General features: G+C 41.8%; 1 protein-coding gene across 4 annotated transcripts in view; it reads left to right on the forward strand.

Moving 5' to 3' along the window:
• Positions 1-2,599: 2,599 nt before the first annotated feature.
• The window catches only part of KRAS (KRAS proto-oncogene, GTPase), a 29,359-nt gene continuing 5,130 nt past the window's right edge, over positions 2,600-26,828 (forward strand). The window contains exons 1-4 of one of the 4 annotated variants that reach the window (XM_075439435.1): positions 2,600-2,748; positions 3,715-3,957; positions 10,123-10,301; positions 12,613-12,772. In XM_075439435.1, the coding sequence (XP_075295550.1) occupies positions 3,847-3,957; positions 10,123-10,301; positions 12,613-12,772 (450 nt within the window). In that variant the 5' untranslated portion in view covers positions 2,600-2,748; positions 3,715-3,846. The remainder of the gene's footprint in view (positions 2,749-3,714; positions 3,958-10,122; positions 10,302-12,612; positions 12,773-26,828) is intronic. The other 3 variants (XM_075439441.1, XM_075439450.1, XM_075439460.1) reach the window with 3 other exon arrangements.

Here is a 26,828-nt window from a genome sequence, read left to right on the forward strand (position 1 = left end):
ACCTCACAACTGCTGATGGGTGGCGAAAGCTCATATGTTCTCAAAGTTAAAATGTCACTGAATTTATTATATAATGATTAGGATTGGGTAAATCTGAGCACCATAAATATGTGGCTGATGGGATTATACTGGCCTAGTTCTTGGTATCGTAAGGGAAGCATCTTGTCAGAGTGAGGAGCTGTGGCAGGTGATTTGCCCTCAAAGATCCATATCCAAGCAGGATCCAGAAGACTGGGACTGCAATATTTTAATGTAAATGTGAAGAAGCCTTTGAATTGATGAATATGCTTTAACTTCACAAAACTACTTAGCTCTAGCACACTGAAGCGTTTTGGGAGTTGAGGATGTGCATCTTCTTTGCCTGCGTTCAGAATTCTCTGTGCAGACTGCGCTGAAGAAACAATCACTAAAACGAAGCTGGTAACTCATAGAGCAGCACTTCGGCAGAAATCCTGGAGGTGTTGCATCGCTTGTGCTGACTTTTCACCAGCTTTCATATCACTGCAGTGTATGGGTTGGCACTTCATATTTTTGATCTGCTCATCTTTTCAGCTTGTTTTCAAACCACACATAAGCCCCAGAAGATATTTCTCAACAAAATTTAATAAAAGCACACAGCAATTTCATAATAGTTATTTATAATCAAATCTGTACACAAAAAAAGAAATATATATAATCAAGCTTTGCATTCAGCTGTTTCCAGAATCCTAACAATTCATATTCCCTCCCAATGATATGCAAAACAATAGCTTGCACACTTCATTGAGGTCATATGGACATACGACGATTCAAGCTGCCATCGGGACCTGAAGTTTTCACAGAGAAGGTTCTACCAGGGGCAGCTGCTCTCCGGATACTCTGCTGATCACAGCTGGGACTGCGCGGGTTTAAAGATGAACGGCTTCTCCCCATATAGAGCCCTGTAGATGAGAACAAACCATCAAAGCTGTTTGTGGAACACCAGCATTATGTGCAGAACTGGGCAAGTTTTCCTGTTACGCAGGCATTTTCCCACTGTGTTAGGAAGAACCATAACACTCAAATAGTTTTCCTAGGGCGGGCGAAATACGAAAGTGAGATCTGGCTGCCCTAAAATTGCTGATCAGAGTGTTTACCTCAGTTACCGAACATCTGCATGCAAATCCTTTCTTGGCCTCTTTCACACCACAGATGGGAATGTGGGTTTCCCACATCCCAAGCTTGTGGTTTTACCACCAGGCTGCTCGTTCTTTGAAAGCAGGTTTTTCCTTTGACTTTCATATCTGCTCGTGTGAGGTAGCTTACTTAATAAGCAAACTGAATCACTCAGTTTTAACTCTAATTTGCGAGATGATTTCATGTTACGCTGTCACATGTATTTTTGCGAGTCTTTCTTTTATTGAGGCTGTTGGGAAGAAGTCTAATAATGTTTAACACAAAAATGGCCAGGTTACGAACACCTAAATCCCTCGGAGGAGAAACGGGGATCATGAAGAGTTTCCCAATTTCATTTTCTCCGCAGTTCAGGACAGTATATGCTCTCCCACTTCATGAGTACTCTTACAGAAGCTCCCATAGAAGTCCACAGGACTTTTCTCACTGATTTCATCGACAGAAAAGACTTGTTTCAAGAATACAAGAAAAGCTCGTCTGATTTGCGGTCTCTGCCTGAAGAGACACCATATTTCACACCACAGCTCAGAGATGCGTTTGTCTTCCACCACAGCCTTAACACCTTAGCATTGGGGAGCAGCGCTGAACACCCCCACAGGGGCTTTGGCTTATTTACGCAAATTTATCGCGGGAACACAGTTTCCAAATGGGACAGCACAGTCCCAGAGGGTTAATGCCATCGGTGCTCAGCTGGGCACGGCTCAGAAGCAGAGCCCCTTGGATGCGCGCGGAGGATGAAAGAAGCTGGAAGTTGTCGCATGCAGACGCAGAGAACAAAGCTCCTCTCCTAAATTAAAACTTTTGTGCACCAGATGTATTTATTTTTGACCTTCCAATTCAAAGAGGGAAGGCGAAAACCGGCCAAATTGATCCCTTGTCTGAGCCGGTCGACGTCGCTGGAGTTGCCCTCAGAATGAGCTCTGTTCGGGACAAGGTTCACTACCCTCATCCGGGACCTGGCAATGGGCTTCGGAAAAATCTTACTGCTTGGGATGCAACACAGGCGCATAAAGGACACTGTGGTATATTAATGAACACATTAAAGCCTCTAAATTACAGGGAATTATGCTTTTTGGCCTTGGAAACAGGCTTCACTATGCAATTACTTCCTTCCAAAAAAACCCCCTGTGTTTATGAACTTTCGCATCCCGGTAGCTCCTAACAAAGCCCGGTGTTTTGCTTCGAAACGAGCGCCAGCCGTTTGGCTGCCGTTCCGCAGGGCCTCGGCTGACATGTCCGCGCCGTGCCCCGCTGCTCCGCCGCGAGAGACCCCGACCCCTTCCCTCCCCCCCCCCCCCCCGCACTCCTCCAGCCGCATCGCCCCCCCCCGCCCGCCGCGGGAGGAGCGCCAGGAGGACGAGGGAGGGGCCACGGCTGCCGCAAGGGGCAGTGGAGCGCTGAGCGCATCGATCGCTCCCGCCCGCCCGGCCGGCCATCCGCCCTCTCGGCGCTCGGCTCCCTCGGCAGCTCCAGCCCCAGCCCCAGCCCTCCCCGTCCCCCGCCATTTCAGACCGGGACGGGAAGGGACGCGGAGCGGCCGCCGCGGCGGGGCGGGCGAGGGAGGCGCCGGCGTGCTCCCGCGGCAGCGCCAGGCAGGTACCCGCCTATCCCCACCGCGCTGAGCCGGCAGGAGCCGCCGCGCTTGCTTTCTCCCCCCCCTCCCGCTTTCCCTTCGAGGTGGGGCGGGGGGAAGCGGTGCGGCCCCCTCCCCCCCCTTTTCCACCGATCCCCTTCTTCCTCCCGGCGTCGCCCCGCGGAGCGGCAGAAGGGCCGGTAACCGGGCGGGGTCCGCCTCCCGGCGCCCGTCCTGCTGCCGCCCTGCCCGGCTTCCCTTCCGCCGGCATCCCCCGGAGCAGCCTCCGCCTGCCCCTCCGCCGTCCCTCCCCGCGGCGCGGGCGGTGGCCGCGGCGGGACAGGTGGCCAACGCCCTCCGGGAGCCCGGCGGCTTAGGCCGAGTCACCCCCGGCACCCCTCCCCTTTTCCTCATATACACATTCCCCCGGCCCCCCCCCGATCCTTAAAACCCCCGTGCCGCGGGGCCGGGGCGCCGGGCCGGGCCGGAAAGTTTCGTCGGCCGCGCCGTGGCGCTGGCTGAGGGGGAGCCGGGGCGGGGCGGGCAGCGGCACCCCGAGCCCCGGGGAGGGTGGGGGGTTCCCGCGGCCCAGCTGGGCGGGCGGCCGCGCTGGGCTCGCCCGGGAAAAAAAAAAAAGCGGAGCTGTGGAGCCGTCAGGTGAAGCCGTGCTGGCAGCCGCGCCCGGCCCGTCGCTGGAGGCGGGTTCCCGGCCCTGCGGTTCAGCCCCAGGGGCGCTGGGCTTGGCCCGGCGTTGGTAAAAACCCGGGCGGTCTCCTGGACTCGCCGGGGCTGTGGGAGAAAGCAGCAGGGGATGGAATCTCCTCGCCTGGCGAGAAATGCTCTCTGACCTGCTGCAGAATTTAGCGTATCCTCGCTTTTCTGTCACTCCGTAACCGGTGCCTCTCAGCCAAGTGCCTGCGCTGCGTTTCCTATGTATGATTTTGTTTGAGAAACAGCGTTCCCTCATCGCTTTTTGTCTTGTCTTTCAGGGAGGGAGTTGCTTTCCGGTAATAGTAAAGGAACGTGACGCTGAATGAGAACGCACCAACAGCATCCTCGTTAGTCGGAGCCTGACTCCTTCTGCTTAATGTTGGTTTCTTTGTCATCAGGTCTGCTAAAAAATGACAGAATATAAACTTGTTGTCGTTGGAGCTGGTGGTGTAGGCAAGAGTGCCTTGACAATACAGCTAATTCAGAATCACTTTGTGGATGAATATGACCCTACAATAGAGGTAAACAATTTCATCTTGAGCTTTTTGTGAAGAGAGATTATCAGTGATAATGGTAGTTGTTTGCTTTTGGAGAGTTACCACAAAAACGTAGAACAAGGCTTTATAAGAAAACGAGCTCAAAGATAATGGTCAGCATCGGACCAGCGTTGGAGAGGAAATAGCTGTGCTGCTTGATCTGGCTGCGGAACGGCTGCAGTAAAAAATTAACAGTTTTGATCCGTTAAAGTTAATTGCCATGTTTTGTTGGACCATTTGGAGGCGTGTTTTTAGGATCTCAGCACCGAAAGTATTTGCCAAATTAGCTTGAAAATGCTTGGCAATGCTCTTCATGGCTTTCCATGCAACCTCTTAAATGTGACCTTCCTTTTTGATATCAAGAAGGTAAATTTGTAGTTCTGAAATGTATATGCCAAGCTTTCTCAGCTCCTGTCATTAGGGTCTGTTTCACATGGTGAGAAATGTGTCCTGGAATGTTACGGTGAGTGAAGCAAAAATTTGGAGCCTGATTTTAGTTTATTTTATTTTTTTAAACACACCAGTGCCTGTTTCTGTATGTAGAAAAAAATGTTACAAGGTAGCTGCTGTAGTGGATTCTTTCAAATACACGGCACAGTTCCTCGAAATCTGAAGCTGTATTTAAGCTTTAAAAGTTGCGCTATTTTAAAGGTTTTTAATGAGTAGGCAAGGAAGGTCTGTCTTTTAAATATAAGAAAAATACTAGTGTTGTCTGAAATCTCCTGTGGATCATTTGATTTAATAGCCTCAGACTGTCTGAGAAGAGAAATGATGCTGTAATTTACCCAAGATTTTTGTGTTCCCAGTACTGAAGTTCTGTAGCTCATGACTTCATTTATGTGTTTATACAATGAGGCACTTCCAAGCTCGCTTGAAGGAATCACAGGGATTTAAATCTAGGTTTAAAATGGTGACTTGGAAAATGGCTGTGTAGGCATTTTCAGGTAGACATAAGCAAAAGGAGCCAGTACCCTGGGGTGGTAGGAAGCTGCCTTACTTCAGCAGAGTACAGGCCTGAGGTAATGTCCCTGAGAGAGAGATGTGTTGGCTCGAGTTTGAGTTTACCTTAACGTGCCTGTGTGTCATCTTGTCTCTCTGTTGCATGGCCAGTTAACCTCCTGTGTGCTCGTAGAAGGTTTTGTGAATAGACATATGGAGAGAGGAAGAGTGTGTGACTTGTACTGGGAGAGCAGCTCTTTCAATTACTAAGATGTGAAATCTTAAAACAACGACAACCCAAAACATGCTTAAAAAGCCAGAAAACGTATAAAACTCATTGCGAAGAAAAAACAAAACGGGATTTTGCTCTTTCCCGCAAAAGGAACTTTGGAGGCTGCTGGTGTTTGTAATACTTGTTCATAATCACCTGGGTTTCTCTTGGGTTACAGGTGTGTGTGTATGCATTGCAAAAAGTACTATGGATATTCTGTGTTAGAAGTTCGATGGAGCTCTGAGCAACCTGGTCTAGTGGAATATGTCCCTGCTCATGGCAGGGGGGTTGGTACCAGATGATCTTTAAGGTCCCTTCTAACCCAAACCATTCTATGATTCTAAGTTGTCATATAAAGCTGGAGCTGTGTGAACAACTTAGGAACACAAAAACTTAAATGCTGGCATTCCTAAATTACTTGAGGGATTTTGAGCATCAAGAAGCTGAGTATTTTGAGGAGTACCAAATACATTTTGATATAAAATAATAAAACAAAGATACAGTTCCTTATAGAAAGAACCTAAAATCCCAGAACTGTGGCTTTTACTTAGTAGTGTGCAGGGTGACTGTAACACTGTGGTATGGTCCAGAATCTGTATGTTCTTCTGACAGAAAGAAACCTTTAACCTAATGGGTTTTTACCATCATCCACAACTTACCGCTTGCAAGATCATTACTCTTCTGCAACTCCTGCAAGCTCTTATCTGAGTACCGGTTACCATTTTTGTCTTGTAAATTCTGAGACCTTGAGGGTGGAGACTGTGTCTTCCTACTGAGGTGGGTAAATCACCTGGTGTGCGCTCACAGTGGTATAGAATAATCATGTAGGTAAGCCTGTAGGGAAGAAATAATTCAGTTACAGTAAGAGTGGTCTGTGATTTGGAGTGGCAAATAGGTTGCAGAGAGTGGGCTTGTAATCGGGTCTGCACGCTTCCAGTGATCCCCGGGCGGGATGCCGTTCAGCTGAGAAGGGTTGCGTGGTTCTGCTTCCTGTATAGACGCAGTTGTGGTGGTAGGGGCGGATCAAACGACAATAGCTGCAGAGTATTTTTTGTGCTGTATGAGGAAATAAGGCTAAAGTTGTTTTAACTGGTAAATAATAACAGTTAAGATGGTCCAGTAGTGTCACTACTATTGTTTCTCACTTACTACCGTTTCCTTGATTGCCATATGGCTGTTGCCAAATACTAATTTTTTTTCCCTCGCAGATAAATAGCCAGGCTACATATTTTGGGGTCGACAGAGAAAAGAGTTCAGTGTTTGTTATCTGCAGCGGATTGCATGACTACACAGTTATTGAATAATTTTAAATCTTTCCTGTGATGAACAGAATTAAATTTAACACTTCCAAAATTCTCATGTTGCGAAGACGTGATGCAGTTGGAGAGAAAAAAATACACGTTACTTAATCACAGATGCATTTATAGTGTTAATGTTGTTGCTGTTTTCAGTGGAATAGACTTAATGATTGAACAAATAACTTGTTTGGAAAATGTCGTTTCATGGCCTGCTGGAGTATTTTGTTTGCATGTATCTGACCATAGCAGGTGACGGGGGGCAGGAGGAGGAATTAAAGCGAGAGCATGTTTGGATGGCTACTGTTATTCAAATGTTTACGCTTTATATGTGTTTCAGAGTTTCATGTGTTAGCTGAAGTAGATGTCCAAGCACAGATTTATAGCTAAGTAATTTTAAGTGGTGGTTCTAACCATACGTGTGCTAACCCTGGTAAATCTGGCCTAGTACGCAGAGCGCTTGGACTAGTGCCCTCTTCTGGCCGAGGTTTGTTAAATCTTCCTTTGTGATAGCTTGTGTGATAATACAATTTTTATTTTTTACCTTTATTTTTTTGACAGCTTCACCATGTTTTTAGTGCTAAATATATGTCATCTTTTAAATGTCCTAGAGAAAGAACAGCTTTGCTAGTTGCCTGTCAGAGGTTTTTCAATTGGATTAGCAAAATCCCTCAGCTGATTTAGGAATACTGATATTTAAGTCTCTGTTCTTAAATGACCTATATGCCTGTGAAACTTCCACCAGTATTTAGTAATAGCTTAGTCTTAGTAGCTGTGATATTTTAACATTAAACCACTGGCGTAATGGATTTTTACAAAATAATAGTTACTCACTTAGGTGGGACTTGTTAAGCAGTGGGGTTTTTTTAGATAAATTCCATATGTAGCATATAGCTGAGATTTTGCAGCGTGTTTTCTTATCAGTGCTTGCGAACAGATGGGATTATTACTCCCTTAGCATAATTCATGATGATTTTTATGGCTTGTGAAAGGCTAGTAAAAGCGGGTTAAGTGATTAATGAAATTAAAACTTTTTAATATAGATTTTCTGAGTCTGTATGGGGGGAATAATTGCAAATTCATATTTGAGTCAGGTACTGCTTTGAAATTAACTTATAGTGTGCATTTTGGTTTTACTTAATAGCCTTGTACTGGATGTTTCTTCGTTGTTCCTTCCATTGCATTCATTACTGCAAGCCTGCAGTAAAGCGACTGGATTTTTATAAATTAATAAATTTATTGATTAGAAGGTCGGTTTTGTTGTTGTTGAAGGGGAGTCTAGCCATTTGGATTCTGTATTTGCATTTTGAAGCAGAAGTGCCTCAAGTACTGTGTCACCACTATGGTACTATGGCATAACTTTTTGTTACGTCCTGCATTCTGTTTTGCAGGACTTGATAATTTTTTACAGTATGGTAACACTCGAATAAACAAAATTTGATCTTGGATATGTTTACACTGGTATTCACTGTGATGGCGGTGCGTTCCCAGTAGCCTGAGCTTTTAGTGTGGTGCTTCAGTTTTCTTTCCTGTAGTGACAAATGTGATTTGTCACGCTTGATGTTTCGCGGGGGGGGACCAAAAAAGCTAAGTGTTTATTATTGCAGTAGCTTGGAAGGAAATCATAAGCTTGAATTTTTCCTCCCAGGACAGTCCTTTCCTTTCACCTCATACCCCCTTTGTAGTTAGTGGCAAAATTTTCTTTCCAGAAGTGGGCAAAACAACTATTGTCTCAAAGCATTCCTTCTTTTTGTACCTGTGCTGTGCTTTGTGCTGGTGCATCTTTACTGCTGTTGCTAACATGGAGGCATGCTAAAGCCAGCAGGTCTTAAAAGTGACTTTCTTTTCTCTTATAAATGATTTTCTTTGACAATTACTTAAAGCTTTTGTTTAGAGCTCACTTGAGGGGAATTTCTCTTCTTTTGAAGTGCCAAGATGTGAAGGAATAATACAGGCTTTTCAAGAACTGTGTTTCATATTTTTAAACTAGCAGTCAAATTGCAAGAAGAGAAAATGAAAGCTTTGTAAATATGCCTGGTATAATGATAGAAGTTTTACTAGGACTTCACTGTGTGAACTGTGATAAAGGTATCATAGAACATGGGGGATCTGCTATTGAATTTAAGTGACTTGGAGAAAAGATGCATCCTCTGGGGATTTTTTTTAGTGTTTTTTTCCTTTAAGCAATGAGATAGAATTATTAACCTTATTTTAAAACACTTTGGAGCTTGTGTATTTGTCTCAGCTGTATCAATATTTAAACATGGCTTATATATTTCTAAAGTTGTCTGCTTCTCACTTGAACACTGAATTTGCACTTCTGTGAAACAAATATTTCCAAAATCATGTTGGAGGTAAACTTTTAAGGTAAACAGTCAATATTCTTTTACCTGATACTGTTAAATGTCATCCAGGCTCGAGATAAATGTGAGATTACAGAGTCTGTTTAGTTTAAGATACTGATTCCATACAATTATCTCCAGCTTGTTTTTTAGTGTGAGCAACAGGAAAGGAGAGAGCCTTTTATAAAAATACAAATAGAAAGTGCACAGGAGTAGGTGTACTGTGCCTTAAAATGGGTACAAACGAAGGAAGGTCATTCTGAAATTCATCTTGCTGTTGCCTAGAATTGCAGCTTTAATTCTTTAATTCCCTTCCCAGTAGCTTAGGTTCACTTCTGTATAGTGCTAAAAAGAACGATAGCAATATTGTGTTAATCTCTAGCAAAGGGATCTGAACACCAAGATTTTGTGTTTATACCTTTTGTTTGTTGCAAGTATTGTTTACTGAGAATAATTTATGGCACTGCTTAATGACCTGTTTTTAAAGCTTGTTGACATGGTTTTATTTTGAATATATAGCTGTTTATAGAAAATAGTTATTGGGAAAGTAGTGCTTATGTTCTTATCGCTAAAGCTGTGTACTCATAGTAGAAGTCTAGAACAAAAAAGAGCTGTGATATAGGCATGAATACCTAGTTTTTTGGGACTTCGTACAGATTTTAGTCACTTGAATCAGTGACCTGAAAACTTTGAATTGATAGCATTGAAATAATTTGTTCCAACATCTCTGTGAACCAGTCCATCTGGGCTTTTATATGACTCCGTGTCTGAAGGCTTTTTATGCTTTACCTTCTTTTCAGTGGCATAGATTTTTAGAGTCGTCTTACTAGTGAACTCTTTCTATTTTATTATTTTTTATGTTGTTGTGGCACAGTGCTTTCGTAAACATCCATATAATGAAGGTCAAATTTCACTTTTCAAAAAAAATTGATAAATTGAGTAAGCTTACGCAAAGTCAAAACTTTAAAATTCAGGATTGCAGGTTTCTTATGTTCTTCTATGAACAGAGACAAAGGGGAGATGCTTTTGATCTGGATCCAATTTGTACTTTTTGTCTTTTTGTGCAAAATAAGAACGCTGTCCTCTTCTCTGTGTGCACACGTGCACTGTCAGTTACTGAAGATTCAGAATGCAGATAACGTGCCCTTTCAGTGCTCTTTCCCCTCCTGGGTTACTGTATACACGTAAATACAGGATACTGTTTTCCTACTGTCACTTGCCTGTCTGTATCTCCAGAGCTATAGGTGTTCAAAATTTTACTTGTTTGTGTTTAACCAAGGTTTATGTTTTTTTCTTTCTTTAGGATTCCTACAGGAAGCAGGTAGTAATTGATGGAGAAACCTGTCTCTTGGATATTCTTGATACAGCAGGTCAAGAAGAATACAGTGCAATGAGGGACCAATATATGAGAACAGGGGAAGGCTTCCTGTGTGTATTTGCTATAAACAATACAAAGTCTTTTGAAGATATTCACCATTATAGGTGTGTATATTGAAAGATAATCAACTAACTCTTGTATCAGGTGGATGCGTTGCTTGCTCTTCCGCTCGATGATAGAGTGATCGCTTATGAAATAGCATCTAAGGGGAAATTTGCAAATTAGCAATATTGCAACTTATTTGTGCATTTGTAGGTCTGGAATTTTTGGTAATCTGAAAATCTGCTGCCTCGTTTGCAAGTTAGGCAGACAAAATACCTGAAAGCTCTTCTGGTATAAACTAATGTGACGTAGTATTCTGCTTGTTCATAGTGAATACTTATCTAAAGGTACACTCTGCCCGTTCCATAGATAAAATTGTGTGCTAAGATGGAAAAACTTACGCAGTTGAAGTTGTACAGACAATAATGTCAGTTGTTACCTTTTCTTCTGGGGGTGGAGGGGAAATACCTGTGGAGTGTTACTAGAAGAGTAACATGTGTGTGCCCTGATGCCTAAGAAGGGCAGACCTGCACAAAATCAGAGTTCTACAATGACTGCTAAAAAACAACCTGTCACTAGTTTCTTTACATTCTTTTTTTTTTAATAATTAATTAAAAAGTTTCAACTTACGCTTTCTTTGTCAGCTACACTAACATAGAAATAGAAGCAGTCTCTCATGATTACCATACTAGATTTATAACCGAGTAGCTCGCTATTATACTGAATTCTCCTTGGGTATTCTGTTAGAAGGCAACGTTAAGCTATTCATAGTTAGGCATTTATAATGCTGTCAGATTTATGTTGCTGTATGGTGGGGGAGTGTTTTGCTATCAACATTGCCCACAAACCCAACATCTGCTCCTAAGCTGAAGTTGCACATTTTTGTTACAAATAGAAGTTACAGTTCCTTATTTAAGGTGGGATACTGTGACAGTTGAAGGTAATCAAAGTCAGAGGGTGCACCTGCCCTGATGGCATAGTTTCATTTTCTCCTGTATGCCAGCAAGTCAGCTCACTTGGTTGTGTCATGTGCTGATGTGAGCAGCTAAACAGGTAGATGCCTACCTACAGGAATAGTTTACTGCTGGCTCATCTCCCTGGAGCAGCTGTGGGATCAGGGGAGTACTGTTTCAAAGAAGAGGTGCAAAACTGCTGCATAGTAACCCAGGGAGAGATCAGTATTGAGAATGTGGGTGCTTTCTTTCAGGACTGTTGCTTTTTTATATTTAAACTGAGCTAGCCCACCTTTGTATAAATTCCATTATATATAAAATGTTCTAATTGAATGTATTGGTACTGGTAACTTCAAAACAAAACAGTTAAGAGCACAGCAGGGATGACAAATTTAAAGAACACATCTATTGCTCTCACAAAAAATGTAAACTTCACTTCATTATCTAACCAGATTATTACAAATGGGTTTCCTCTGGTTATAGAGGAAGAAAGGAGAAAGGTAAGATAGATGCTGATGTAAGGGGAAGAAGGAGCATAGAGATTTTTATGTGGACTTTTTCGTTTTAAAGAGAGAGTTGCAGATTCGCGTATGAAGGCCTTCCCAGTTGATTTCAGGGAATGTTGTGAGTTGAATGCTGGAGTTTCTACTGTGCGTGTGCACACCTGTGCATGACCTCGCAGACTGAAGCTGAAGGCTTTATAAATGAGTAACTGAAAATGGTGACTAAATTAAGGAACATACTGCTAGATTATTTGGGAAGGCAAAAGTAATGAAATTAATGATTGTTATTTGAGATTCTTGACCAGTACCTCTAACTAGTGTTTCAAGATGCTTTTTAACTGGTGTTTGAAAGGACTCTCTTACCAAGTTTCTCTTTGTAGAGAACTAGACCAGTGGTCTTCAAAGTTTAAATACACCTGTCTAAATGCAGAGTTTGTAATGCTGTCTTTAATTAAAAAGAAACAGGAAAAAAAATCCCCAGCAAACAAACAAACCAAAATCGAGATGGCATGCATAGGGCTTTTGACAGTGTTTTGTCTTAGAAAATTGAGTATTACGAGTGCGGAGTATGAGAGGTAAGTAGTAAGATTTATACCAGAGCTTCTTAGCCTTGCTCTGGCATTAGCTGTTAAAAACTGAAAGAGAGAAAAAAAAGAAAACAGTGTAATGACATCAAAATCTGTAGTAGTTTGAAAATGTCAACCTAATTTTGTTAAACAAGATTATAAACTTGATGGTGACAGAATTGGCTAGTTTATTTTTTGATGGCTTCTAATAGTGTATGCAGAGTAAATTCATGTAAAGAATGATGTTGGAATCTGTTAATTTTTGTTGTTGTTGTTTTAAAATCTACCATATAAGCTATTAATATTAATCTGTTAAATACAGCGTGTCTGGTTTTTTGTTTTTCTTTTTAGGGAACAAATAAAGAGAGTTAAAGACTCTGAAGATGTCCCAATGGTGCTAGTAGGAAACAAATGTGATTTGCCTTCCAGAACAGTAGACACAAAACAAGCTCAGGATTTAGCAAGAAGTTATGGAATTCCCTTCATTGAAACATCAGCAAAGACAAGACAGGTAAAGCTCAAAACTTACCAGATACAAATACAGAACTCCCATCTGAATTATCATAATGTTAATTATTCTAGTCATTGACAAACTGCTTGGTCATATCAATAGATATATTTCTCCAGGGTATTCTTGTGGTGTCTCTCCTTTCTGTCAACTCACTGACAACTGGTAATTGTTTATTAAGGAGTGATTTGCTTCAGTTGTGCAAACTCAAAGAATGAGACCTGGCCTGCTATTGCTCTCCACTGTCAGGTGATTGCAGCATGCCTAATGTTGTGATAGGTTTTAACAGAATAAAAAGCACTTCTGCTTAGAGGTGAAATGCTTTTTTTTCCTCAGCAAGAGCATTAAGTAGACAAAGAGCTAATTAGTTTATTCTAAGTCTTTTCATTAGTAAGAAAGGGAATTTTTGAGGCGTTGATTCAGAGTTAGTGGGACGTGCTTCGTGTGCCTTTTTGTAGCTAAGCAATTGACCGTAAGTCAGTTTTGAAATTACTGGATTAATTGCTTGTGTAAACTGATACTCTTAAGACATTAGAGCTCACTGTTGGTTCGTTGTACCACACTGGTATAGGTGAAAGAGGCAGCCGTTAGGGTCCTTTCCAGTGCTTCCCTCAAGGTTTGGTAGGACAAAGGTGCATGCAGTGGTACGTCTGTGTATTTGTGAGAAGATAAGCTATACAGATACAGATGAAACGGGTTCTGTATTTCTGTAAGAAAGCATTCTTTTCTCAAAATGCTGATTTGTGGTTGTTCTTTTAAGAGTAAAGACTTACTATCAGTACAAATTACATCAGACCTGAGTGGCCGAATAACTCTCACTCTTGGCATAATCAGAAGTGTTATGTGCAAGCTATGAATCGGGCATCAGGTATAGCAGAAGGAGGCAAATGAGAGCAGAATACTGCAATTTGAGTAACTGCCTAAAGTAACTGCTAAATAGATTCAGTGCATCATTTGGCAGAATTTCCTCATAGACAGTAGACAGTTATTTTTGGTTATAAGGAATTAATATTTTATTAGTGCAAATTTGCTACACCCACCCAAGTTTCTGACAAGTTGAAACCTGGACTAATTAGTAAAGCTTTACAGAGGAATCAAAGGAATGCTAACTTTTGGCAGTAGAGGAAGTCTCTGTAAGGTAGGATTAAAAAAACAGAACTACACAACTTTAATGACTGAGAATAAAGTAGGCCTCAAGAGTGTTCTGAAAAACATGGCATGTAAGCGGACTATAATAATTACAGTGTTCTTGTTTGGAAGGTCCTGTGTTAGTGGCTGCCATTGAGATGTTAGGATAAAAAGGCAAGAACTCTGAAATTACGGTTGAGGTTTGAAATAATCGAAGTTGGTGAGGCCTTCTACAGACAGCCGAAAGTAGCCTCGCAGTCACAGGCCCTGGAGGACTTCAACCACCCTGCCATATGCTGGAAAGACCACACAGCCAGGCACATGCAGAACACTGATGATAACTTTTTGATGCAAGCGGTGGAGAAGAGCCATGCTGCTGGACCCTGTACTAATGAACAAAGAGGGACTGGTTGAAGATGTGAAGGTTGGGGGCAGCCTCAGCTCCAGTTGAGATGGTGGAGTTCAGGATCCTGCACGGAGGAAGCAGGGCAATAAGTAGGATCAAAACCTTGGACTTGAGGAGAGTTGACTTTGGCCTCTGCAAGGACCTGCTTGGAGTCCTGTGGGTCAGGGCTCTAGAAGGTAGGGGTGTCCAAGAGTGCTGATCGCTGTTTAAGCATCACTTCTTTCATGCTGAGGATCAGTGCATCCCCCTGAGTAAGAAATCTAGCAAAGGAGGCAGGAGACCCGCATGGATGAGCAAGGAGAGGAACTCAGACCGAAGAGAAAGGTCGGTGGGATGTGGAAAGAGGGACAGGCCACTTGGGAGGAGTACAGGAATGTTGTCAGAGCATGCAGGGGTGCAACGAGGAAGGCTAAAGTCCACCTGGAACTAAATCTGGCAAAGGATGTATAAGACGACAAGAATGGCTTCTTCAAGTACATGAGCAGCAAACGGATGACTAGGGAAAAGGTGGGCCTGCTGCTGAACGAGGTGGGTGTCCTGGTGACAGAGGATACAGAGAGAGCAGAGTTAGTGAATGCCTTCTTTCCCTCGGTCTTCACTGCTAAGGCCAGCCCTCGGGCATCCCAGTCCTTGGAGGTAAGAGAGGAAGCCTGGAGAAAGGATGACCTTCTCTTGATTGAGGAGGACTGTGTGAGGGATCATTTAAGCAAACTGGACACCCACAAATCCATGGGCCATGATGGAATGCACCCACGAGTGCTGAGGGAGCTGGCAGATGTCATTGCTGAGCCCTCCACACCATCTTAGAAAGGTCCTGGAGGACAGGAGAGGTGCCCAAGGACAGGAGAAGTGCCCAAGGACTGGAGGAAAGCCAGTGTCACTCCTGTCTTCAGAAAGGATCCAGGGAACTACAGGTTGGTCAGCCTCACCTCCATCCTGGGAAAGATGATGGAGCAGCTCATTCTGGATGTCATCATTAACCTTCTCTTCCTGCACTTGCTTATCAGGAGTAGTCAACATGGATTCACCAAGGGGAAATCATGCTTGACCAATCTAATAGTTTTCTATGGTGGCATGACTGGCTGGGTGTAGATGAGGGGAGAGCAGTGGATGTTGTCTACCTTGACATAAGCAAGGCTTTTGACACGGTCTCCCATAACATCCTCCTAGGGAAGTGCAGGAAGTGTGGGCTGGATGAGTGGTCAGTGAGGTGGATTGAGAACTGGCTGAATGGCAGAACTCAGAGGGTTGTCATCAGTGGCGCTGAGTCTAGTTGGAGGCCTGTAACTAGTAGTGTCCCCCAGGGGTCAGTACTTGGCGCAGTCTTGTTCAGCTTATTCATCAATGACCTGGATGAAGGGACGGAGTGTACCCTCAGCAAGTTTGCTGATGACAGAAAACTGGGAGGAGTGGTGGATACACTGACAGGCTGTGCTGCCATTCAGCGTGACCTGGACAGGCTGGAGAGTTGGGCAGAGAGGAACCTGATGAGGTTCAGCAAGGGCAAGTGCAGGGTCCTGCACCTGGGGAGGAACAATCCCATGCACCAGTACAGGCTTGGTGCAGACCTGCTGGAGAGCAGCTCTGCGGAGAGGGACCTGGGTGTCCTCGTGGATGACAAGTTAACCATGAGCCAGCAGTGTGCCCTGGCTGCCAAGAAGGCCAATGGGATCCTGGGGTGCATTAGGAGGAGTGTGGCCAGCAGGTCGAGGGAGGTTCTCCTTCCCCTCTGCTCTGCCCTAGTGAGGCCCCATTTGGAGTACTGTGTCCAGTTCTGGGCTCCCCAGTTCAAGGAAGATGAGGAGCTACTGGAGAGAGTCCAGCAGAGGGCTAGGAGGATGATGAGGGGACTGGAGCATCTCTCCTATGAGGAGAGGCTGAGGGAGCTGGGCTTGTTCAGCCTGAAGAAGAGAAGGCTGAGAGGGGACCTTATAAATGCTTATAAATATCTCAAGGGTGGGTGTCAGGAGGATGAGGCCAGACTCTTTTCAGTGGTGCCCAGCGACAGGACGAGGGGCAGTGGGCACAAACTGAAGCATAGGAAGTTCTGTCTGAATATGAGGAAGAACTTCTTCACTCTGAGGGTGATGGAGCCCTGGAGCAGGTTGCCCAGGGAAGTTGTAGAGTCTCCTTCTCTGGAGATATTCAAGACCCGCCTGGACAAGGTCCTGTGCAGCCTGCTGTAGGTGACCCTGCTTTGGCAGGGGGGTTGGACTGGATGATCCCCAGAGGTCCCTTCCAACCCCGAACATTCTGTGATTTTGTACTAACATCTAGCTTTTACTTTGTTCAGCCTGTTTTACAGTGTGTCAGGCTTTGAGGAAATATCGCTTTTGTATAGCCACTTTTAATAAAAGTATGTTGATAGAATGATATGTTTTCAAAGGTTTTTTTTCTCCTTGCCCTACCTGCACTTTACGCCTACAAGCAGCCCTGCCATGCCTGGCCAATACAAAATTATTAATTATTAATTTTTTTAATTAGATCACTGACTGAAATGAGTATAATGGAATTTATGAAAAATGATGATAGTTCTATTTCTAAATGTAAACGTGTCAATACTGGTGGCCTTGTAAGGCATGTTGCATCACTTGTACTCATCCTTTCACAATCCTTATGCAGAAGGGTATGAATTTCTTAGGTTTGTTTTGATAGCTGTTTTTGCTTTTCTGTCTGACAGAAGCTTTAAATTCCAGTTCTTCCCTGTCCACATGAGCATATAGCTCCCAAGATTATCAGTAGTGTCAGTGAGAGATGAGGCACACTTGATTTATCCCTGCCAAGGCTGCGTGCATCCTGTATTCTTTACTGGGCTTCCACTTGCCTGTGAGTTACGCAAGGACAAGCTGTAAGGCTGTACCCCAAATGTGGTTTGACTGTAGGATTTTGTTTTTCTCAGAACATTTCAACTGTCCTGTTAGTATCGAATTCAAAGGAAAAGCAGATATGGGCATTATTGGAAGCATAATAAAGGATTCCTGAAAGACTTCGGTCTCATTGAGAACGTAAACACACTTTTTAAGTGTTTAGTGAAGAAGCTGATCTAAATCACAAGAATGCTGTTAAAAAAGCATGGTAGTTATTTCAGCTGTCTGATGGTACAATAGGTTAGGCCCCAAACTTGTGACGAAAGTAAGTTGAGAGCCTGTGCTAGTCCGATGAAGTGATCAGTGCGGTATTTGCAGAACTTCATTCCTACATCTCAATAAGTTTCATGAATAACTGATAATTTGGACAGTTTGCTTGAACCAGTTTGCCATTTTTTTTGTAGGAGTTTCAGATCCGTTTAATGATGTTGTATGTGTTTCACTCCAAGCCATTTTTAATGTAGTTCCATTTTAAAACTTCGTTTTCAGTTAGTTATAACTTTGTCAGGCTTCACAATGCAGGTTGAGTTTTTTCGTGTTACTTGCCTGTTGTAAGGTACAACTTTTCCAAAAAAGCTTAGTCCTTCCCAAGAACAAGGCCCCAAGAAAAAGAAAAATTTGATAGTGTTGAAACAAATTCTGTTATCTGGTTTGTGTGCTGAATGACTCCAGGATGCTGGGGAAACAGGTTTGTTATTAATGTAAAGATAAATAGGTGCAGCAAAAAAAAATCCATGTGCACAGTGGGTGGAGTTCAGGTAGGACAGACAGCTGTAATTCTGGCACTTCTTAACTTTGGAGTGATGAACTTTGTAACTTTAATCATTATTTTGTTCAATCTTTAATATGAGTTTACTGATGTATGTCTGGTATTTAACCATTGTAAGATAACAACACAATCAGCTTGACACACTCTCCCTCCCCAAACTAGTGGAGGTTCTGCATGTGGCCGAGTTGCAGGAACAGTTTCCAGACACTCCTTGGAAGTATTATGTCAGTTTTGGAGACTGCAAAACATGAGCCTTAACCTATAAGCTGAATGTTAGGTGAGCTAGTAGATTTTTGCAGGTTTGTGTATTCTCCAATATTGGCTAAGCTGACTTTAAGACTACAAAGTTCTATGTTGTGAGTGCTTTCATGTACGAGTAGCATTCTTTTTGCTTGTGTCATCATGAATAGTTATAACTTTATTGGTCCAACAGTTGGTTTTAGGAGATCAACTCTAATGAAATGTATAAAGGTGGACACAGAACACTCTTGAGACGTAAAGGCTAACTTTCATTAGTTTCCTTTAAGTGCTGTTTGCAGAAGTAGAACATGTGAAAACTCCCGTTTGTATTTTGGTCGGTAATGTGAAATAGTCTTTCTTTGCACATAGTCATATTTTAAATTGAATGTTTGGCTGTATCCTAGGAGTCAAAAGCATTTTGAAAACACTGCCTCAGGGTCCGGAGTTCTTGGGGCTGCTTAGATTTTCAAGTTTTTCGTGTCTGCCAAAGGATATTTTTGCTTCCAGATCTGACAGCTAAAAGAACTAGTTATCCGTATTTTAGATATATGGTCCATGCTTATTTAAGGAAAAAATACTGAAGAATCCTGAAAGAAATTGGTATTGAAATGACTTCTGAAGTTTATAAGACTGGCACCTGGCTCTTTAAAATGTCACCTTGAGCTAATGAAATTAGCAAATGTGTCTCTGTACAGATTTTCTTTCAGAATAATTTCTTTCAACAGGGTTCATAAGGCTGTTCTTGGTGGTGGCAGTAGTAGCAATTTTTTTCTCACTCTGTGTCTCTTCCTCTCTCTGCATTCCTAAAGCAAATTACAGCTCATATTGGTGATGGGAAAGTTGGCAATAAACATTGACTGAAGAACTGTTATCTAATTACTCATATGAAAGCTCCATAATCAAATAAAGTGTTTGTACTGCAGAACAGTAGATTTGCCAAAATGTTGATTCTTTTACAGCCTGTGCTTTGGCACGTAGCAGCTGATCAACGTCTACTGTTTCCTCTTCAGGAATAAACTTCCATTCCTTCTAAGAAAACATGAAAGTATGAGCTTTACTTGGGTTTTGCTGGTTTTTAATGGCTTCCTTTACATTTTGTAAACTGTCCGACCTGGAATGTAAGACTTGTCACCTCGTCAATGCTTCACTACATCCTACCAGGGCATGCTGTATGTACCAGAGAAATACAATCCAAGAAATAAATCTAATTCATTTAGTCTTTAAATTCAGAAGAACCCTCAAATAAGCAGCAGTGTGTTAAGAATGAGTCTTAAATGTGATAACCTATGGCACAGTTAATGCAAAATGACCCAGTAACCGTGGCGGTAAATGTTAGCTAGTTTTGTTATTAGGTGCGTAATATAAAGAAGAGTTGGAGAGATAATTGATGGAAAACCTGCCAAATACAAGCCCAGATTGTGCATTTGGGTAGTAATAAAGTTTTGAGGCTTAAATGGTTGTACTGTTTTACATGATCATCAGTCTGTTCTGGTTTTATTTGCAAATAATAAGTTCGTATTAACAACCCAGTTGATCTGACTGAGGAGACGAGTAATGTGATTGACAGTAAGGCAGAGGAGAGATTTGCTCTCCTCTTTAAAAGCTGCAGCTAAACGTTTTGCATCTTGTTACAAAAAGAATATCTTCACCAATTTATCAAAATTTTTAAGTTTATGCACAGATATAGTCAGTTTAACAGATACTATAACTTAAAGCTGGTGCTGTACCTCTATCTTGTATTTACTTAAAGATATCTTCAGTCCCCATACTTTTTTTTTTTTAATGTTTATTGTATCCTCATCTCCAAGTAGCCTAAGCACAGAGCTGCAGAAAGGTAGGGTGTGAGAGCAGAGAAGTAAAACACCTAGCACTGTGGCATCCTTGGAGTACATGAAGAGCTCTCCTCAACCAGAGAAAAAAATCTGAGCAGCAGAACTTCGCAGGCTGTTTGCTCTGAGTTGTTGTTATGGGACCTTCCTCATGGTTGCCTGAGTCTGGCCTAGAGAGAACAGATTAGACGTGCCTTGTACGTTGATGTGAACCAAGCTCTTCAACGTGGTAATAATGAACTTGTTGCTTTTTCTGCATGGAAGAATAATTTCTGTGATTACAATAAGTAATTACTTTTGAAAGTTACTCCAAAATACAATATACTTAAGGTGCTTCTTAAAAGCACTTTGCCATGACTCAAATATCCCTTTTCCTAAACCTAATAGCATAGTGCTTGCTCTGTAAAATAAGTAGCTTAAACAGTATTGCCCCAAAATTAGTATTCTTAGATTTTACTTCTTTGTAATCTCTTAGGAAATTTTCTTAGTTTGTTCCACAGATTTTTGCAAAGAAAGTACATCATCTTATAAAAGAACAGAATACAAACATGCTTACTTTTCTTTGCCTGGCCAAACAGTAACAGGTTCTTGCTTTGTCTAAGAAGTGAAGATAGGTGGTTAACTGCGTTTATAAGTAACTTCCAGTTACCAATCCAGTAAGGTTTTGTACCTGCTAAATACATCCATGCGCACAAAAATGTTTGAAAAGATTCAGTAACACAAATGGTGTTACTTTCAGCATGGTATGCAGTGGAGGAAGACCATTCTTATTCACAATAATAGGCAATCAAGAAATTCTTTGAGCCGTGCCTCTTTTGCTTGCATTAAAAAGTATTTATCAAGTAGCAAATGTGCAAGCTCAGCATTTTAAATATATAAATGGACACCCATATACTTGTCTCAAGTAGAGCTCATAATTTCAGTGGTTTTGCTGTGGTTTTTTCCTCTGCCATGGCTGTCCCAATATGTCACAATTGTTAATGAAGCAGTTTTTAAGGAGTTGTGTTTTACAATGCAGAGAGTGGAGGATGCTTTTTATACATTGGTGCGAGAGATTCGACAGTACAGAGTGAAAAAAATCAGCAAAGAAGAAAAGACTCCAGGGTGTGTGAAAATTAAAAAATGCCTTGTAATGTAACAGGGTAAGTTTTGTAATGTAACAGGGTAAGTCTTACAAATCACTTGCCAAATGAAAATGATTGACAGTGTCTTGCAAATCAGACATTTTATCTTTAATTGATGACATAATTTAAGATACAAAATCAATCAGACTTCAGTATAGTAGTACTGAATAATATTCCTGGCAAACACCCAAGTACTATGGACTTGCATTGTTTCGTGGGTTTTTGATAAATAGATTAACAAGAAGTCTTTACTGCATATTGAGTTCTCAGTCTGTGAAACGGAGACCTAGTTTTGCGTGTGAAGAAGTTTAGAGGAAAAAGTTTTATTACAGATATACTGCAGATACTACTGAAGTGAATATTGATTGGACCTTCAGGTTGATGAGCTGAGGGGAGAGGATCATAACATTTACAGTGCTGCTTAGGTGCAGAAACAGGAGGTTCCTAATCCAGCAAAGCGGTATCTGGCTAGCAGCTGATGTACAGGATTTCTTAATTCTCCTCGTGCCATGGCATTTTCCCCTTGTTTTCCCCCAGCTTAAAAAATTCACTATTACCATTTCCAGAAATACATTACTTTTCTATTTTTGTCAACTATAATGCCATGAGTGATTCGGGTTTGGACAAAATATGGTAGAGTTTTGGGTTGGTTTGAGGGCCTGTACAAAGCGAGGGGAGAAACAACAGTGAGGTGAAACTGGAGAGAAAACAAAATACACACAATAAAACCACCCCCACCCCTAAAAAACCCAACCATTGACAAAAAATCAATAGGCATATTGTCCCAAAATTGGGGGTTTTTGTCAGTGCAATCCTGTAAGAATAGAAGGGAGGAGGAGAGGGAAGAAGAAACAGTGATATGGAAGAAGTATTAGGTCTAAATCACCTCCAGTGCTTTTTGAACAAACAGTCTGGATATCTCCTTGCATGTATTACTATCCCACTAATTCTTTACCTGTTACTGCACCACTGCAGAGAGTGGGTTATTACTCCTTACGTACTTGCCCAACAGGAGGATAACCAGGAATTTCTCATTGTCTAAAAGAAAAACTGTTCACTTTTCAGGGTGTTCTTCATACTTCAGAACATCTTGCAGAGGGGTAGTGGAATTTGACTTCTATCCTAAAGAGACTGTCACAGCTCTAGGAATATTCCTTTCAGTAAGGGAGTTTTATTCCTTTTTCTGGGGGAAGCAGAATGAATTTTGTTTCCACAGAATCACAGTATGTTTGGGGTTGGAAGGGACCTCTGTGGGTCATCCAGTCCAACCCCCTGCCGAAGCAGGGTCACCTACAGCAGGCTGCACAGGACCTTGTCCAGGCAGGGCTTGAATATCTCCAGAGAAGGAGACTCCACGACCTCCCTGGGCAGCCTGTTCCAGGGCTCCGTCACCCTCAGAGGGAAGAAGTTCTTCCTCATCTTCAGATGGAACTTCCTCTGCTTCAGTATGTGCCCATTGCCCCTTGTCCTGTCGCTGGGCACCACTGAAAAGAGTCGGGCCCCATCGTCCTGACACCCACCCTCAAGATATTTATAAACATTTATAAGGTCCCCTCTCAGCCTTCTCTTCTCCAGGCTAAACAAGCCCAGCTCCCTCAGCCTTTCCTCATAGGAGAGATGCTCCAGTCCCCTCATCCTCCTAGCCCTCTGCTGGACTCTCTCCAGTAGCTCCTCATCTTCCTTGAACTGGGGAGCCCAGAACTGGACACAGTACTCCAAATGAGGCCTCACTAGGGCAGTGTAGAGGGGAAGGAGAACCTCCCTCGACCTACTGGCCACACTCCTCTTGATGCACCCCAGGATCCCATTGGCCTTCTTGGCAGCCAGGGCACACTGTTGGCTCATGATCAACCTGTCGTCCACCAGCACACCCAGGTCCCTCTCCACAGAGCTGCTCTCCAGCAGGTCCGCCCCAAGCCTGTACTGGTGCATGGGATTGTTCCTCCCCAGGTGCAGGACCCTGTACTTGCCTTTCTTGAACTTCATCAGGTTCAGTGCTTTTACATCAGTTTTTACTGGATCGTCTCAGGCTTATTACATTTTCCACTTTCAAGTGATGAATGACTGCTCTGAGATAATTCTTTAGATGTTTCCTTAAAGAAGCTATGCTTTGTGATAGAGTTTGTATCAAAGGTTTCTTTTGCAGGAAACTGGGAACTTCAGTTACTAAGCTCCCCAGTCTTGCATCCAAATATCAATAAAATTGATGGCATCAAAATACCTTGTTTTATTGTTTCCTGTTATCAAAAAATAACAGCAGCTTGGCAAGATTACTTTTGATGACAGCAATGTGAATTAAATTGCTTAAGCTTCCTTTGTGTAGCTTTCTGAAAACCAGCTTTCCTGTTTCTTGCTGTCTTGCTGCTGTAGCCATACCTCAAAGCAGAATTTCTTTTTGTATACTAGGACTTTAAAGATACTGAATTCTGTCTGCTCTGTGTGGACTTCCTTGGGAGAAGGAGAGTGGGATGGTGCAAACTGTGTTTTTCATTTTTTTCAGTGGAAACATCTTTTCAGATTTTAAGATTCTTTTTGATAGCTCAGCATATGGTTTCTTTCTGCCAGCTTCCTATCTTCTTTCAGTCTATGTTCAAGAGTAGTATAGTTTGGTTTTGTTGTGTTGTTTTGTTTGTGTTTCCCAGATGGGGGGAATCTCTTTTGTCAACAATCAGTATTGTTGGTTGTTTTTTTTTGTGGATTTCCCCTATAACCTATTTAGAAAATAGTCTTGAATATAAGACTCTAGAACTTCAAGAGTGTCTGCTCAGGGGAGAAAACATTTGTCTTTATACTCAAGTGAATTCTACTTTGTATTGATAGTAATTTCAGCAACTTTGTACTTAGGGGAGGTTAAACTGGAGAAAGCATATCCCAGAATTATTGTGGTACAGCTGTAGTTCAGTTGCAATTCTAATGGAATAAGAAATCTGGCATTTAAAACAGTCTGGCTTGTTTTAGTTTCCATTCAGTAAGAAGATATGTGTTTATTTCAGTCTGCATAGTAGATAGCAACGGAGAGCAGCATCTAATGATTCGAGTCTTTCAGCTGGGATTTTAGACTTCAGAAATATTCATTATAACATAGTTCACAATGATAGTATTTATTTTCCTTTTCTGTCTGTGGATAATCAAATTTGATGGTTTGGAGTGTTTTACTACCTCTTGGAATATTCAGTTTATCTTCTGTGGGATGCCTTCGTAGTTATATTAATCTTGTACAAGTAACTGAAAACTTTGGCTACCCAGATTACTGTTAACTTCTGATGCTTTCCAGGAGGTTCATCCCTTTGGCTGTAACACAGTAAGGCAGAAAGTACATAACATCTTTTGCTCCACTTGTAATTTCCAACTAGCAAGCAGAAATTTCTAAAACTCAATGTAAAATCCTCAAAAGATCTCCTTCTTGAAAGTGTTAAATTTTTTACATAAAAAGCATACCAAAACAAGAAGTTTCTCTAGGGTATGAATTAGACATCTAGAAAATGTAATGCTGATTGAGCTGGGTTAATATTAAAAAATTCAAATTACAGAAGTTCTAGATTTGAATTAAAAAATTTCTCAATTCTTGATTAAAACTGTAATTTAAAGATTTTTTCCATAGTACTACAGAGTTGTTCCAATAATTTCTCTTCCTTGGGACTGATACATATGTGTATGTATTATATATTTTTAAAAGTATTAAAAATACTCTTTTCTACAATTTAGTTTGAGTCCATTTTTGGGGCTGGGCTATGAAGGAATTCCCGATTCCTTATGAATTTAGAGTTGCTTACTGATCACCAGGTTAGTTGTCAAGTCTCCTGCGTGCTGGTAACCACGCAACCACATACCCAGACTTCTGTATGGCCATGGGACCATGTGGTGCTCCAAAGAAAAGCTGTAGCCAGGAGCAGGCTGTTTCTGTGGGAACAGTTCTGATTTTTCTGTTCCCTTTGCCTTTTGTAGTGGCCCTTTGGAAAAACAAGTGCCAGGAGCAAGCTCCATCAGTGCACCTTTACTGAGGCAGTCTGGTGTAGGTCTGAGCACGCACAGTGAATTTTGGGTTTCTGATCTTGAGCCTGGATTTCAAGCACTCATTCAGTACCTCCGAAAAGCTCGCACACAGTAACCCCATTGTTAGAGGTGGGGAAGGTCAGCTGCATGCACTCCCTTCTTGCTGAAAGAAGTCACTGGAAAGGCTGACTGCCTTTGATCTTACAGTATTGGGGCCTTTAGGGACCTTCTGTAAACAGAGCATCCACTACTTACATTTAAAATTTAATCCACAGACTGAAAAGTGAAAGACCGCAGTTTGTCTTGAGTTCTTCAGTTCTAGTTCACAAATATTCTAAACATAGTTTTGTGTTTCATGTTACATTCATTACCTGAATTTAAGAGGAATTGTGGCAGGATATAACTACTGAGTATATAAATAAGAATTTTAAAGGCTTGATACACAAAGGTGTAAATGCAAGGATGAAAGCTAACTCCATTCCCTAGCATTTTGCAGCATGCAGTATATTTAAAAGATCATCGTCTTACGAGGTAGTATAAAGATTTCAGGCTTAATTGTGAAGTCATGTGTTTAAAGGTCAATAGTATTCTCTGGATATGACTTTGTACAAGTTACTTTGTACTTATTTTAAAACCACTTTAATAAGAGAGGGTTGCTTGTTTGAAGATGTAAATTGCAATTTTTGTTTAGCGTGTCTCACTGCTGAGAGCCGGTGACTGTCCTCGTAATGATTATTTTTCTGACACGTGAATGATGAGTGTGGAATACTGAAAGGTGGTTTTGTAAGGAAATGTGAATAGTCTTATCGCAGAATATCGTGCAGAGGTTCTCCTTACACCATTCTTCTGCTCTAAGAGTGAAACTGTTCTTCTCTCTGTTGTGATTGATTCTTACTGCTTTTTTCCTAGCTGGCTGGCTGAGATGATAACTGCAGTAGGTAGTTTGAACTGTCACTGCTTCTAGATCACTCCCCTACATGAACGTTGCTAAATGTCCACTTTGTGTGTTAATGCTGAAGTTATAAGGAAAATACAGTAGCTCTCTGTAAAATAATACCAAGCACTTCTAATTCTCAGAAGATTCATGGGGCACATGACCTTTTCCAGAACCAAGGCTGTTCTTCTATTAGGCATGCTACATCAATTTTATATTCATCAATAATATTTGAAAATGTAGAATAAGTTATTTGCAAGTGTATTTTGTATATTACAAGACTTTGCAAAATTATGCTATTAGTGTTAGGAGACAGGCTGCAAAGGACTTTGATCAAACATCAGTTATTTGTAAATGTTTTATGAACTTGAATGTGAAGGTTTTAAGTAAATTTAGGTTATACTGGGAGCATTGATCTATTAGTGAAGCTATTTAACACCTCGCTGTTGTTTGTACTTTCCATATGAAGTTTCATCACTATTTGGTGTTTAACTGAAACGGTAATGAATTAGGTGATTTTTGACGCTTTTTTTGTTGTGTTTTTTTCACAGTTCACTTTCGGTTCTTTTACCGAAGTAGGCATACAGGAGTAAATAGACTTAATTTTTATTGGCAGCTTGAAGGCAAACTCTGTACCTGACAAGAGGTAGGAAGCTGCCTGCCAGCTGTAGGGCTAAATTTCTAGACCCAGTTCTATAGTGGTGGAGTAAGGCAGTGAAGAATCAAGATCAGGTTTTGTCTTCATGATTTTATAAGTGTCAGTACTCAA

The sequence above is a fragment of the Opisthocomus hoazin genome, chromosome 1 (genome assembly GCF_030867145.1).
Source record: "Opisthocomus hoazin isolate bOpiHoa1 chromosome 1, bOpiHoa1.hap1, whole genome shotgun sequence".
NCBI lineage: Eukaryota > Metazoa > Chordata > Aves > Opisthocomiformes > Opisthocomidae > Opisthocomus > Opisthocomus hoazin.